The sequence below is a fragment of the Aquarana catesbeiana genome, linkage group LG09 (assembly GCF_042186555.1).
Source record: "Aquarana catesbeiana isolate 2022-GZ linkage group LG09, ASM4218655v1, whole genome shotgun sequence".
Lineage (NCBI taxonomy): Eukaryota > Metazoa > Chordata > Amphibia > Anura > Ranidae > Aquarana > Aquarana catesbeiana.
Window position 1 is genome coordinate 160,012,531 of NC_133332.1, and position 15,293 is coordinate 160,027,823.

The following is a 15,293-nucleotide window of genomic DNA, read 5'->3' on the forward strand; positions in this document are numbered from 1 at the left end:
GCATCACTAGCTGACCTCATATCTGTTAGTCGACCCCAAAGGGATTATGGGATTAGTAGCTTATACGCTGTATGACTATGCACCCGGATTTCATATCCCAGGGATCTTTGCTATCATCAGGGAGAATGCCGGGAAGAGAATAAAAGAGAGACCAGAGACACGTTCTATGCTCTCTTCCTCCTGGGCCTGGCGTGTGACGGACCTGAGAGGGTGAGGTCGCGGCCTACCACGCGGTGTACGACATTTCAACCTGGCCGAGAAGGGCCTATCCCTGCTTGCTGATCATTAGGCATCTATCCAGCATCACCCTAATAGTCCAACAACCCGTGTTTTGTGCTGTTCATCGGATGATTGTCGAGAGTGGAACCGCTGCAAGGACGCGTCATCAGGAATCACTGTTCAGAAGGCATTGATCGGCCTGGTTGTTGGCGAGAGGGCAATTGCCCACCTTTACAACCCCTTCTTTGCTGCTTCACTGGACAGTTTTACCCTGGGGAAACACTTTACTGCATCTCTATTTGAACATTGTACATATACACCTGACGCATCAACCGTTTTCCACGAAGTATCATTATCTTGTTGCTGCACCTCATTGGATATAGTTAACAAGCTCCAACTGCTAGCAAAGACCATCAGGCCTGCGACTGGGACATTACTGTCACTACTACTTAAAGGGCCCTCATACTGTCCTTGTTCAATTGATCTTTCATTAGGATTAAAGTTGAATAGGCCGGCCTAGGTTTCCCCTTTAGAAGTCTTGCCAGAATTAATGTTTTAACTCTTGCTTATCCTTTCAGGTCATGTTCAGTGGTACTCCATTGTACATACGTGTATATAAGACACTGTTACACTCCAGACTGTTTAACTTGTATTATTGTGGAGGAATTCTTCTGAATTAGGACTGTTATCTAAAGTTCAGTTGATCCATTACCTCCTTGTGCAACAAAATCTTCCCTGAGTTATTCAGTAAACGTTAATAGAATTTAAACTCATTGAGTGGATTGACTTATTACTTTAAGGTGCTGCAAAGATGTCTGAACCCAGAGTGTCAGGTGGTTTGGAATGTTCCCAGGGTCATGAAGGTGCAGATGAGCTGTTAAATCCAAGCAGTCCCCAAGGGGGCAGTGCTACATTAACATGCCAAAAAAAAGTTAAATGCAGAGATTTAGGGTAATGCTTTTAATGAAAGGATTGGTCTGGTGACAGGGTCCACTCCATCGCTGCTGCTACTCTCGCCCATGTTCTCCTACTCTCCCAGGTCTGGCATCTTCTTGCTTCACCCAGTGGGTCAGCATTCTTGATGAAACTCCTGCACTTGTGAGAGGGGTAGAGAAGGAAGCACCACCTGAGTGTAGTATTAACAAATGATGTTTAATACCACCAGGTAAAAACACACTTACAGGATAAAAACATATAAAAGGCTCATCAGTATAGTTATGTGGTCCTTGGTGTTCCCTCTGATCTTGTGGTGGTGACGCTGCAAGGATGCTGGGCTGCAGAAGGTGGATTACCAACTGGGAGCTCTTTCTGTGGCCACCATGAAGAGACTAGGGGCCGGTGTGGAGCGCACGTGGAGCATGCGTGACGTCAAGGAGCAGTGGCTCCGAGCGCTTAACCTTCTCTCAACCTCCCTGCAAGCCCTCCTCCCTGGATTATCCTGCCCCTGGATACCAAACCCGGAAGCGGATGGAAGACCTGTGACGTCACGCACGCTCCACGCCGGCCCCTAGTCTCTTCCTGATGGCCACAGAAGGGGCTTCTGGCTGGTAATCCACCTTCTGCAGCCCAGCATCCCTGCAGCATCACCACCACAAGATCAGAGGGAACACTGAGGACCACATACATATACAGATGAGCCTTTTATATGTTTTTATCCTGTAAGTGTGTTTTTACCTGGTGTCATTAAACATCATTTGTTAATACTACACTCAGGTGGCGCTTCCTTCTCTACCCCTCTCTCATCCATCATAGCGCCTGCTCTCTGAGGACAGCAGCCGCCTAGCCTACTTTAACCATTACATTACCGGTTACCACTTAACCCTTGAACTTCCAGCCTGTCCCCTATGGACTAAGTTGCTCAGCTGTTTATATTATTATTATTATACACGATTTATATAGCGCAACACAGTTTACACAGCGCTTTACGATGTATAGGGGGGACAACACAATTACAGTACATTTCAATACAAAAGGTACAGGAGGGCCCTGCTCGTAGAGCTTACATTTTAAAGGGAGGGGGTGGTGGTACAAAAGGTGATAGCTGCAGAGAATGATTTGATGGGGGTCGCATCTTCCCATCCTCCCTTGTTGCTAGGACGCTGCCAAGAGACTCCTAGCTGTTTCCGTTCACCTCCAACATCACAGGAGTGAGCTCTTAAATGCCCAATCAAAGGGGAGGAAGAGCATGTGAGGGGGTTGAATCAAAGAAAAATCTCAATACTGTGATGGTGGAGGTGAACAGAAAACTAGGAGTCCCCGAGCAACATCCCAGCAACAAGGCAGGATGGGGATGATACAATCTCTGGGAGTTTTTCACACAGGTCTCATGAGGTACTTACCTAAATGGCCTGAATGTACGGCAAAGGCACCACTCATCCTTTGATCAAAGCTGCACAGCCTGCCCCCATCCACAGACGCCCCCTACCCTCACAGACAACTCTCCTGATAAAGGTGAACTATGCCTTCAAAGTATAACTAAAAGGCAAAACTTTTTTTTTTTTTAGTTTCGGATAAAGTGAAGATGGATTAGAGCACCTGGCGGGTTTTTATTGCTGTCTGTGCCCCTTTATATCTCCTGTTACATATGGACTTGTGTGTTTGAGCTTACAGTTACCAATACTTTGTTTGTCCTGCACTTGTGCACTGGAGTTACCTTATTTTTCCATTCTCAGAATCTTACAAATGTCAGGAATAGACTAGAATTGTACACTGTACTGCCTATGCCCTTCAGTCCTTGTACAGATAAAAAAACAAAATACGCAAGTAAAAGTTTTTTGGCAAAAGAAGCATCTAAAGTATTTTCTATCAAAAGTCTTCACCTGCTGCAAAGTGGTTTAGTTCCACGTTAATATTTTATTTGTTAAGCAACAAAAGGATTATAGGGTCAGCATTACGAGGGGTTCGTTGAGCTGTGGCTGCTTGACCTCCCATCTGATGGTGCCTACATAGTGCCTGGGACAACTCCACTTGGCAGAGCCATCAGCATGAAACCAATTATCTTTTTAGCTGTCTGTAAGGCTGGCCATACATTGTACAATTTTCTTGTACAACTTTCCTCTAGCCTTACATATAATATAAGGTCAAACCTCAACACTTTCAATCTGAATGCAATCAGGAAGGCCCTTGCACTACATACATGAAGGTAAATCTAAAGGAATTTGAACAAGAAAATTGTATAATGTATGGCCAGCTTAAGGCCTGGTTCACACGCATGCAGGTTGCACTTTGCATATGTCAGGTGCATTTTGCTTTTTCAATACACGTTTTTGATCCATTTAAGTCTATGGAACCAAAAAAAAGAAAAAAGTCCCTGGCCCTTCTCCATAAAATGCACAGATGTGAACTACATCCATAGGAAACCATGTGAAATGGACGGTAGTGTGTTTCTGCAAAACTGAAAACGCGCTAAAAATGCATAGGTGTGAACCAGGCCTTATGCCGTGTACACACGGGCGGACTTTTCGGCATCAAAGGTCCGACGGTCTTTCCGACGGACTTTTGACAGACTTCCGACGGACTTTCGAACGAACGGACTTGCCTACACACGATCACACCAAAGTCTGACTGATCGTATGTGATGACCGGACTAAAATAAGAAAGTTGATAGCCAGTAGCCAATAGCTGCCCTAGCATCGGTTTTTGTCCGTCGGACTAGCATACAGACGAGCGGATTTTTCGACCAGACTCGATCCCGTCGGAAAGATTTGAAACCTGTTTCAAATCTAAAGTCCGTCTGATTTTCGCCTGTCAGATGAAGCCCACACACGGACCAGTCTGGTCAAAAAGTCCCGCCGGACCAGTCTGGTCAAAAAGTCCGCCCGTGTGTACACGGCATAAGAGTGGGAGGCATTCTGACACAATTTTATAGAGATACATTTTTCACACTAGCCTCCAATAAATGTAATTTTTTCTGACTGACCCCTACATTTATTATAAATATAAAACCAAGGTTTTCTTTCTCTCTCTTTTTTTTTTTTTTACACACACACAAACCTGTAAAGCATTCAAACATATACCTGTATGCATAATATATTTTAAATCATACTTTCTATCAGATACAAAAATAAGGGGTGCCAGTTCTGTACGTCTTAAGGTAGCACAGATAAGTGAAATATCCTAATGCCTCATTACATTAAGCGAACAATGGAAAAGAAAAAAAATTAGAGGCCAAGTACAGTATTCAATGGTTTATGTAAAGATGTATTTGCAATTTAAAACATGGAAAAAAACTGTTTAAAAATAAAATGAGAAAGTAACTATTATTTCCATTTTATCATGGTAAATCAGTATTCCTTTACTTGTTTTTCAGTGAAACTGGAGACTACTTTCCGGAGTCTGTACTTTTTATGGTTGTGTTTGCTGTTTCAGCAGTTCTTGGTATGTCCCAGAACACATAGCATATTGTGTAATAACTAGTGAAAATGTAATGCTGTAAAATTGTGATAGGACAATTTTAATCAACAAGTTTGCTAAACCTCTAAATCTGGGGATCATGCCATAAATCCTCTGGACAGGAAATTAGGTTTGCACGTCTGTAACCTACTGAATCGTCTTGGTGGTATAGTGGTAATACTGCCGCTATGTAAGTACAAAGTTTACTATTGGTCATACTGTCCATATGCCTGCAGAGACTGAGAGTAAGCGATCCATCCATGATTTTTCCTCCGGAGGTCTGATATGGAGCAAATAAATGACACATACCATAAATCTGGCTTTTACGCAAAGAACACAGCTTACCTGTAAAATCCTTTTCTTTGAAGTACATCACGGGACACAGAGCCATAGTAATTACTATGTGGGATATAGGCCACTTTCAGGTGATGGACACTGGCACACCCTAAGACAGGAAGTGCATTCCCTATATAACCCCTCCCACTACTGCGAGTACCTCAGTTTTTGTAGCAAAGTAATACACGTGTATACTAGAAAGAGGGGAGGGGCCTCTGTGTCCCATGATGTACTTCAAAGAAAAGGATTTTACAGGTAAGCTTTTATAAAAATCCTATTTTCTTAATCGTACATCATGGGACACAGAGCCATAGTAATTACTATGTGGGATGTCCCAGAGCAATGCCAACGGAGGGGAAGGAGACACAACAGAATTAGGGCAACATGAGACTAGAGGACTTATACTGCTGCCTGCAGCACACTACACCCAAAGGCGACATCCTCATGCCTTTTTTACATTCACTTGATAAAATCTGGTAAAAGTATGGACTGAAGACCAAGTTGAGGCCTTGCAGATTTGAACCATGGAAGCTTGGTGATGCACTTCCACGAAGCACTAACAGTCCTAGTGGAGTGCGCTTTTGATTTGAGAGGGTGGAATCCTCCTCTTTAAACCATAAGCCTAATCAGTTACTTGCTGAATCCATTTAGAAATAGTAGATTTCGATGCTGCCTGTCCTTTTTCTAGGACCTTCAGGCAACACAACAAAACATCCATTTTTCGAATCTGAGCAGTCGCCTTCAAGTAGACCTTGAGTGCTCTCACCACATCAAGAGAATGTAGTAATTTCCCTTCTCTAGAACAGGGTTCTGGGAAAAATGAAGGTAGAACAATATCCTGGTTCGGATAAAAACTAGACACTACCTTCGGTAGAAAGTTAGGATGAGGACGCAATACTACCTTATTCTTGTGAATAACCAAATATGGCTCTTTACAAGAACGAGCAGCCAACTCTGATACCCTTCTTGCAGAAGATATGCCTACCAGAAAATTAGTTTCCTTGTCAAAAGGACCAAGGGAATATGCTGTATCGGCTCAAAAAGGCTGTTTCAGCAATGCCGACAAAACTAAAGGGTTCAGGGGTGACTTAACCGGAGGATTAAGCCGCGCTACCCACTGAATAAGCTAGGAACCAAAGAATGCAAAGCAAGTGGTTGTTGAAATAATACCGATAAGGCCGCAACCTGGCCTTTGATAGTACGCAAGGCCAACTTCATGTCTAACCCCATCTACAGAAGTCAAGAATTCTACCTATGACATACTTCCTGGGGTGCAAACCCCTGGATTCACACCAGGGGACATATGCTTTCCAGACTCTATAATCTATGATTCTGGAAACCAGCTTCTCTGCATTAACCAAGGTAAATACCACTGGATCTGACAGCCCACACTTCTTCAGAATGTGGGTCTCAATAGCCAAACCATTAAATTTAGCGTTTGTAAGGTAGGATGGAATACCGGACCTTGCGAGAGAAGGTCTGGACGTGGTGGTAGGGTCCACGAGTCCCCTCCCGCCATCTTTATGATCTCTGCATACCAAGATCATCTGGGCCACGCCGGGGCCACAAGAATCACAGATTTCCCTTTCTGCTTGATCCTGTGAAGCAGTCGTGGAAGCAGCAGAATAGGAGGAAATGCATAAATCAGTGAGAACTGATTCCCGGGGAATACTATGGCATCTGTTTCGCATGCTAGCGGATCCCTTGTTCTTGAGACAAAGTTGTCGATTCTCTTGTTGAACCTGGACGCAAAAAGATCTACGTCTGGGATCCCCCATTTTTGGCACATTGCCAGGAAGATATCGGGGTGAAGGGAACATTCTCCCGCGAACAACTGCTGGCGACTCAAGTAGTCCGCCTGCCAATTTTCTATTCCCAGAATGAAGACTGCCGATTGGCAAGGTACATTATTTTCTGCCCAAGTTAAGATATGATTCACCTCTCTCTGGGCCACACGACTTCTCATGCCCCCTTTGGTGATTGTATATAGGCCACTGCTGTGGCATTGTCGGATTGGATCCTGACAGGACAATTCCGTAACCTGAACATCCAGACCCTCAGGGCCAAGCGCGCTGCCCAGATCTCTAGAATGTTGATGGACAAGGTCATTGTTACCATCTTCCAGGTAACTGGTAGGAAAGATTTTCGCTTCTGCAGATTCTTGATTATGAACCACCAACTGAGGCTTCAGCGCACCCTGGAGACAGATACATTGGAAAATCTAGAGCTTGGATCTTCTTGTTCCAAGCCGATAAGATACTGTTTTGCAGCAGCCTCAAATGAAACTGAGCATAAGGAATGGCCTTGAATGAAGCCAACATCTTTCCCAACAACCTCATGCAAAGTCGAATAGAAGGATTCTTCCTTGCCTTGACCACCTGAATCGGATCCTTTATGGCCCCGATCTTCGCCTGGGGCAAGAATACCCTTTTCTGGGCTGTATCAATAATCAGACCCAGGTATTCTAATCTCCTTGATAGTTTTTTTTAAGGAGGATTTCTCTAGGTTGAGAATCCAACCTAGGTATTCCAGGTAGTTGACTGTGGATCATATTTTGGTCTAAGAGGGCTACCAACTGATCTATCAAGAGCAGATCTTCTAGGTAAGCTATAATCGTTATACCTTGGGCCCTTAATCCGGCTACAGGAGGGGCCAGGACCTTTGTAAATACTCGTAGCTAGACCGAAAGGCAGAGCTACAAACTGAAAACAAAGATTTTCTACCTCGAAACATAGATTTTTCTGGTGAGCGGGAAATATAGGTACATGGAGATATGCATCCCTGATGTCTATTGACGCCAGAAGTTCTCCACCTTGTAGGATGGAGACCACTGATCGGGTTGACTCCATGCGAAAAGAGCAGATATTCAGAAACCGGTTTAGATCTTTGAAATCTAGAATAGGTCTGACATACCCATTTGGTTTTGGTACTGTGAAAAGGTTTAAATAAAACCCCAATCACTGCTCTTGCATGGGAACCACTAAGATCCATTTTTTTAAAACAAAAGATGGTCCAATGCTTGAAAGAGAGACTTCTCCTCTGGAATCTGAGAAAACCAGGAGACGGGGACTTTCAGAACTCAAGTTTGTACCCTAGAGTTATTGAGGAAGTCACCCATCTGCAGCCTACGGCACATGGTATTCCCAGGTGGTCCCTCATCCAGGTACTGACCAGGCCCGACCCTGCTTAGCCTCTGAGATCAGACGAGATCGGGCACTTTCAGGGTGATGTGGCCGTAGGCTACCGACACTCTTCCTACCAGACCGTGAGATCTGCAGAAGTCTTCCCCCCACTCGAGGGAGTGGGGGCACCCCCTCATAAGGAGGCTCCAGTTCCCTTCTTGAACTTGACGGCAGAGGCCATCGTGACTGCCTGGAGGCAGATGCTCCTGGCACTGGAGAAGGAGCTTGTTTAAATGAAATACGATTACTCCTCTTCCTAACTAGCAAAAGGGTACTTTTTCCACTAGAATTTTTTTGGATGTATTTATCCAAAGGCTTGAAGAATAGAATCTCTCATGGTATCTATTTCCAAACATAATGCTGCTGGTAACTCAGCTAAATCTTGGCCTGCTGATCAGGAATAACCTTAAGCACCTGTTTAAACTGATCTCTCAATGATTGACATACACCAATTGCTGCTAGCGCAGTTTGAGTAATCAGAGAAAAAGTTTTTTGTTTTTTTTTTATAATAGGAATTCCAACTTCTTATCCGTTGGATCCCTAAGCATATGAGCATTGTCTACCAGACAAGTCAAACTTTCATTCACAGAGGATATAGCAGCGACAATTGCTGGTATCCCCCACTTCTTAGTGAATTTTTCCTCCATAGGATAAAGTGTTTTAGGAGGAAACAAATGCTTATCTGGGTGATCCCACTCAGAATACATAAGTCTTTCCAGCAATGAATGGACAGGAAAGGCATGCACAGCTTGGGGAGGCTTTAGTGAACCCAAACAAAAAGTGGGCATGTCAACCGACTCAATGAAGAGTAGCAAAAATGCACCATTAATCTTCCAGATTGTGAAGCTGATCCCCGTGGATTTGAAACCTCAGAAGAGGAGTCATCAGCCTCTCCATGGTCCCCTGAGAGAAATTCATCTTCTTCCGCCCCCAAATCCTCAGTTTGAGGGTCCTGGGTAATGGAAAGGGACCTGTCGCATTTTATCCCATTCTGGGATGCGATTAAAGCCGCTAGCCCAGGGCTTTTTTTCAGCAGGAACTAGGGGGAACTCCGTTCCACCACCTCTGGCTCGGGTCTTCTGCTCCCTGCTCACCACTATCACTTGGTAACACTGAAGTCCAGCTTCTGCGTTTACAAGTGATAGCTTATCTCAGGTGCCCAGGGTTCAGTGCAGTCATGGGCAGGAGAGGGTGCATGGTAGGCTGCACCCTCTGTGGTCTCCATTTTTTCCCTGGTGACCAGTTGTTGATGCTCCTACTGCATGATCTCCCTTGCAAGTGACTAGTATAGTATAGCATGCTGGGAGGTACTACAGCCAGATAGGTGTTTCAGCTTAATATTTCAACAAAAGTAAGACATATGAGAGATAGTGGAGCTTTTAAGGAGGGGGGACAAAATGAGGGCAGTGGAGGGAGGGGGTTGTATGCAGAGGGAAGAGCTACTATTTGATGCCATTTGGCAGGTATGTGTGTGCGGTGGGCATGGTTGAGTTCCTGCACCTATTCTCTGAGAAAAAAAGCCCTGCGCTAGCCAATCCTATTATGGCTTGAGGAAAAAACCCTCTCCAGTAATATAGACAGGGGCTGCAGTATTTGATAGCCCTGATGGCTCACTCTTACCGGCCACCCCCTCTCAGGGGAGGATACCATTGTAGAGATGAGTTTAGGCTGTTTAGAGTTTGAAGGAGTCCCTTTTGAGCCCTTTTTGGGGTAATTCTACCTTCCCTTCTGACCATAGCCCGATGCACAAATGCAGAGGTACTACCTGAAGAAATCGCATTCACTGCTTGAGCAAATAGTCCAGCAACTGTCGCTGCTATTAACACACAGCCTGATGCTTCAGTAAATGTGCCAAAGGAATGCCTGTGTCACCACTTACATGCCCCTTTTTAGCTTTTGTGTCTCTCCGACAGCTGCAGTCAGAAAAAATTGAGCCTTTTAAAAGTACCCCTGTGCTGGACGTTGCTGCACGCCAACGGCGCACTCTGTGTTCCCACCATGCCCCCCCCTCCTCTTTTCAAAAAAGAGCATTTTCCTGTGCAAGCGCGGGCCTCCAATCTGACGGGATCAGCGTGTGTGTGGGGAGGGCAGCGAGGAGGAGGGCTGTGACAAACTGCCATACAGAGGCGGTGGAGAATGGAGCGGCATCCGCTGATTGTTCTGGCTTCTCCCTCTACTCAGAGAGAGGGGGAGAGCTTTTGTCTGGGTGGGGGGTGTTTTTAGAGAAAACTCCGGCTAGCTACCTGTGACTGCTAGCCGGAGGAAACTGCAGCTTCTGCTGACACTGCATGATCTGAGAAAGCATGACAAGGTATGTGCTCTATACAGCCCCCCAGTGGTGACTTTTAGGCATGACAACATTTACTTTTTAAAGGAGACAATTCATAAGAAACTTTAAAAATCCTTAAAAATCTCCACTTACCTTTCCCGCCGCAGAGATTTCTGTGGTAAAACAAACAGATCCAATCTTCACCTCTCACAGTGGGCCCTGTTTAAAAAACCTTCAAAAAAACTGGGGGCCCTTTTTATTGGGGGTTCCGTACTCCTGGACCCCTAGTAGCACCCCGCCAGAAAAAACTTATGACTGAAAAAAACAAAAGCACTGTATCCTGGGGTCCAACTCTTTAGAAAGAGAAGCGTTACGGGCTAAACCTAGTTTCTTCCGCCACAAGGCCCGTGTACCATTCAATTCGGCCTAAAAATACACTTTGAATGGATCCGGCTGCATAGCTAGCCCCATCAAGGATTGCTCAGCAGTGGAGCTCAGCACAGCACATCTTTACTCATGACCAAAACCTTAGACACTGGCAAAAAAACTGAGGTACTCCCAGTAGTGGGGGGGGGGGGTTATATAGGGAGCAGACTTCCTGTCTAAGGGTGTGCCAGTGTCCATCACCTGAAGGTGGCCTATAACCCACATAGTAATTACTATGGCTCTGTGTACTATGTACGATTAAGAAAACAATGTTTTGGACACCTCAGAGGACCCCTTGGTGATATGGATGACATCTTTCATGTCCTGCATGGCCCCAGAATTTTTATTTCTGTACACTATACATTTTACTAGGATTGCACTGATACCGTTTTTTCATCGGCGAGTACAAGTAACGATACTTTTGGTTAAGTACCGATAACAATACTTTGCGCAAATCGCACTGCAAAGAATCGCATGTGATATGAACAGGAATACGATGCGATTCCTGTAGGAACTGCATGCAATTTCCCCCGCTGCTTGTGTGTGTGTAGGTATACAGAAGGGAAAAGCACCATCTAGTGGGCAGTTTAAAAAAATGTTAGAACTCACAGTACATATCTAGCCACATGCAAAATATTCTATATACAGTAGGTGACCGCGATATTGTGTCAATCTCGCCGCACTTCTCGGCGAGATTTGACACCTACGAGCTCCGTCGCAGGAGCCAGCGCCGAGATGGCTCACTCATCGGGAAAGGAAAACTTTGTTTTCCTTTCCCGATGAGTGACAGGCAGTGCTGACAGCTGTCTAGTATGAATCCTGAGGCGGGAACACCGCGCCAAATTTTAAATGAAAAAAACCGGCGTGGGTTCCCCCCTCCCCCAAGGCACCCACCCCCCATGTTGAGGGCATGCGGCCTGGTACGGCTCAGGAGGGGGGGGGGGCGCTCGCTCGTCCCCACCCCCTTTCCTGGCCGGCCGAGCTGCGTGCTCGGATAAGGGTCTGGTATGGATTTGGGGGGGACCCCCACGCCGATTTTTCGGCATAGGGGGTTCCCCTTACAATCCATGCCAGACCTAAGGGCCTGGTATGCCCCGTGGGGGGAACCCACGCCGTTTTTTTTCATTTAAAATTTGGCGCGGTGTTCCCGCCTCAGGATTCATACTAGACAGCTGTCAGCACTGCCTGTCACTCATCGCGGAAGGAAAACAAAGTTTTCTTTTCCCGATGAGCGAGCCAGCGCGACATTCACAGTACCCTGTCGCCGAGAACCATCGCGCTGGAAACACAATCTCGCGGTCAGGTACTGTAGTGTCCCAGGTTTGCCAATGATGGCAAATTAGGGCCGCTGGAGGTGCTCACAGGGCGGAAGCGATGTCAGCTTGGGGGCGGACCGCCTCTACATCTCCACATCTGTGAGCACCTCCAACGGCCGAGACTTGCTATCATCATCGGACCAGGAAACCTATGTAGATTATTTTGCACATGGCCAGAAATTTACTGTAAGTTCTAACATTTTGTCAATTGCCCACTAGATGGCACTTCGACCCCTTTCTATACACACACAGCAGCGATGGGGGAATCGCATGCGATTCAGACAGCATACGTAGATCTGGTTTGACATAGAACCTTTGAAATGTGTTACGAAAGGTCATCCCCCGGCGTGACGTCACTTCTTGTTCCGCACCTTTCACTGTGGTTCCTGATGACTTCCTGCCATGGCTGACAAGCAGTTCCAAGGCTTTCTGTACCACATGGGCTGCTACTGCTGATGTGCCCTTCTAGGTGAATGATCCCTGTAACAGCCCTGATAATACTGAGAAGCGCATTTCTGTGGATTTATGTGGGTTTGCATTTGACTGCTGTATTAAAGTTATCACTAATACTGCACTTAGCTGGCACCCCCTTGTACAGTATCCTTTTGTAATCAAGTCTTAACCAGTGTCTTGTGTCTCTCCTTCTCTTCTGCTCACTGGCAGCCAGGGAGAGGGAGAGGAAGAGAAACAGTGCAGGGTCCCAATTGAAACCTGGCCTATGCAGCAGTAGGCACAGCGTGCAGTGGATTGGGGATACACACGTTATATAAACACACACTCTGACCAGGATTTGTTTTTAGTTATTTCCTAAAATAAAGGATTTGTGTGTTTCTTGCTAATTTTAATATCATATTGCATTTCAGATGCGATTTTGTCATATTGTATGTACAGATACTATGCCATGAAGTCTTCAGAAAGTCAGCATTGTTATCCCCACCTACAGTATACGATCCTTGGACTTGGATGGATTGCCTGTGTTGGCACAGTTATTGTTGCTATATTTCCGGTATGTAAAAAAACCTTACAAATCACAATGTAAGGCAGGGTGTAGGCAAAACCATTCAGCCGCGGGCAGGTGACAGGTAAATCGCATCCCTTCTTTTCTGACCCCAGACTGCTCCTCCCACACATGCAGAGTGGCGCAGGGAAGGAACAACTTTAAGCTGAGCCGCTAACAAGCATAATAGCAAAATGAAGGGCAGTCTGGACAGGAAGGGCAGTGGGGGTGGCATCTACTGGAACCGATCCCCTATAGCTCCCCCTGCAGCAGCTGAAAGATGTCAGGAGGGAGAGGAGGAGGAGAAGCTGGAGCTACAGGGGATGACTTGCAGTAAATGCCACCCACGCTGCACCTCCTGTACAGGTTCCCCTTCCTTCTGCTGCCCGGGCCCCCCTTTGTGTGCCCCCCCAACCCTCCCACAGAGCTGCAGGCTTCCCTTCCTCTCCCTCCCACTGGCTGCTGCAGGGATCATTTCAGGATGGGGAGCAGGGGAAGAGGCTGGTAAATATTATGGTACCAATCACTCACTGTGTTTGTTCACAACTGAAGCATAGTAAACACTGTTTACTATGCTTCAGTTTGTGAATGAATAGGGAGATTGCAGTGCTCTTCCTGTTTGTTTATTATATGTAGCTGAGGCTGCAGAGATGGAAATTGAGGCCGCAGTCCTCAATCTCCTTTCTTGGTCTTAAAAGTGAGACATCAGGAGTCTGTTTAGACCCCTTTTAGTTCACCAAAGCCCCCTATGACTGTAGGGTCACCCCCCTACATTTAGAACACACCCAGGGTAAACACTTCCCTGTCAGTGTAATTTTTACATTGATCAGTGCATTTTTATAGCACTGATCAATGTAATAATGTCACTGGTCCCCAAAAAGTGTCATTTGGGGTCAGATTTGCCCGCTGCAATGATGCAGTCCCGCTAAAAATCGCAGATTGATGTCATTACCAGTAAAAACAATAAAAAAATAAATAAAAGTCCCTAAATCTATCCCATAGTAAGTAGACTCGATAACTTTTGCGCAAACCAATCAATATATACGCCTATTTTTTTACCAAAAATATGTAGAAGAAAATATATATCGGCCTAAACTGATGAATACATTTTTTTTAATATTTTTTTTTAGATATGTATTATAGTGGTGATCAAATACCACCAAAAGAAGGCTCTATTTGTGGGGAAATAAAAGGACGTCAATTTTGTTTGGGTACAACGTCGCACGACCGCACAGTTGTCAGTTAAAGCGATGCAGTGCCGTATTGCAAAAAAAATGGCCTGGTCGTTAAGGGGGCAAATCCTTCCTGTCCTTAAGTAGTTAAAAACCACACTTTAAACTTTTTGCAGCAGATGAGTGTGAGGCTGGGTTCACAAATATGCGAATTGGATGCAGCTTTCCCTGCATCCAATTTGTATGACAGGAGACAGTGATCGTCTCTCAATGGAGCGGTTCACACAGCTCCGGGGTGGCCGCAGAGCACACTGGAAAAGGGTCCTGTGCGTCTTTGGCTCACTTTCAGCTGCGAGTTCAGATAAAAGTCGGACCTGATTTGCACCTGAACTGATGTACAGGGAAACACAGGGCCCCCCGTTGGGAGCCGCGGCCTCAGCTAGTCTGAACCCAGCCTGAAAGTGCCCTAAATTAGGATCACAGTCAGGAGCAGAGCACCAATAAATAGGCAGACAGCAATCAGGCAAAACACTGCACCAGTGAAGACGTTGATATATGTATGTGGCATGAAGAAAAATGTTTCCAAAAATGTAATATTCTGCGAGTTATGTAACTGTATAAAATGTTGATAATGTATAAAAAGAATTATAATAATGATGAACCAATCTAGCTTCCTCTTTCTAGTCCCTTCTATAAATTGAAGGGACTAGAAAGAGAAGTAAGGGATGACCTTACTTGGAGTACATATTAAACATATATAAAGTACATATCGACTGAATTCACGGTAAAAAACAAAGACTGAATGTACATTAAAAAAACCCCACAAACTAATTAGGGACCTTACGAAATGTGAAAGAGAACTCCGAAGGAGAAAACATGGATCCTGCCTGCTGGCATAAGACAATTAGATCCCAGTACTAATCTCTATTTCCTCGTTCAGACCTCCTGGGGGTGTTTCTCTCTCACAATCTTTAACTCTGGGTT

The 15,293-nt window shown here is 45.4% G+C and overlaps 2 protein-coding genes and 1 pseudogene across 6 annotated transcripts in view; 1 reads left to right on the forward strand and 2 right to left on the reverse strand.

The window, feature by feature from the left end:
* The window catches only part of KIAA1210 (KIAA1210 ortholog), a 292,927-nt gene that overhangs the window by 50,089 nt on the left and 227,545 nt on the right, over positions 1-15,293 (reverse strand). The window lies entirely within an intron of this gene.
* LOC141107250 (DNA damage-regulated autophagy modulator protein 1-like) overlaps positions 1-15,293 on the forward strand; it is a 36,788-nt gene that overhangs the window by 1,877 nt on the left and 19,618 nt on the right. The window contains exons 2-3 of the mRNA XM_073597957.1: positions 4,529-4,596; positions 13,004-13,146. Coding sequence (XP_073454058.1) covers positions 4,529-4,596; positions 13,004-13,146 — 211 coding nt within the window. The remainder of the gene's footprint in view (positions 1-4,528; positions 4,597-13,003; positions 13,147-15,293) is intronic.
* On the reverse strand, positions 8,070-8,188 carry LOC141109087 (5S ribosomal RNA; annotated as a pseudogene).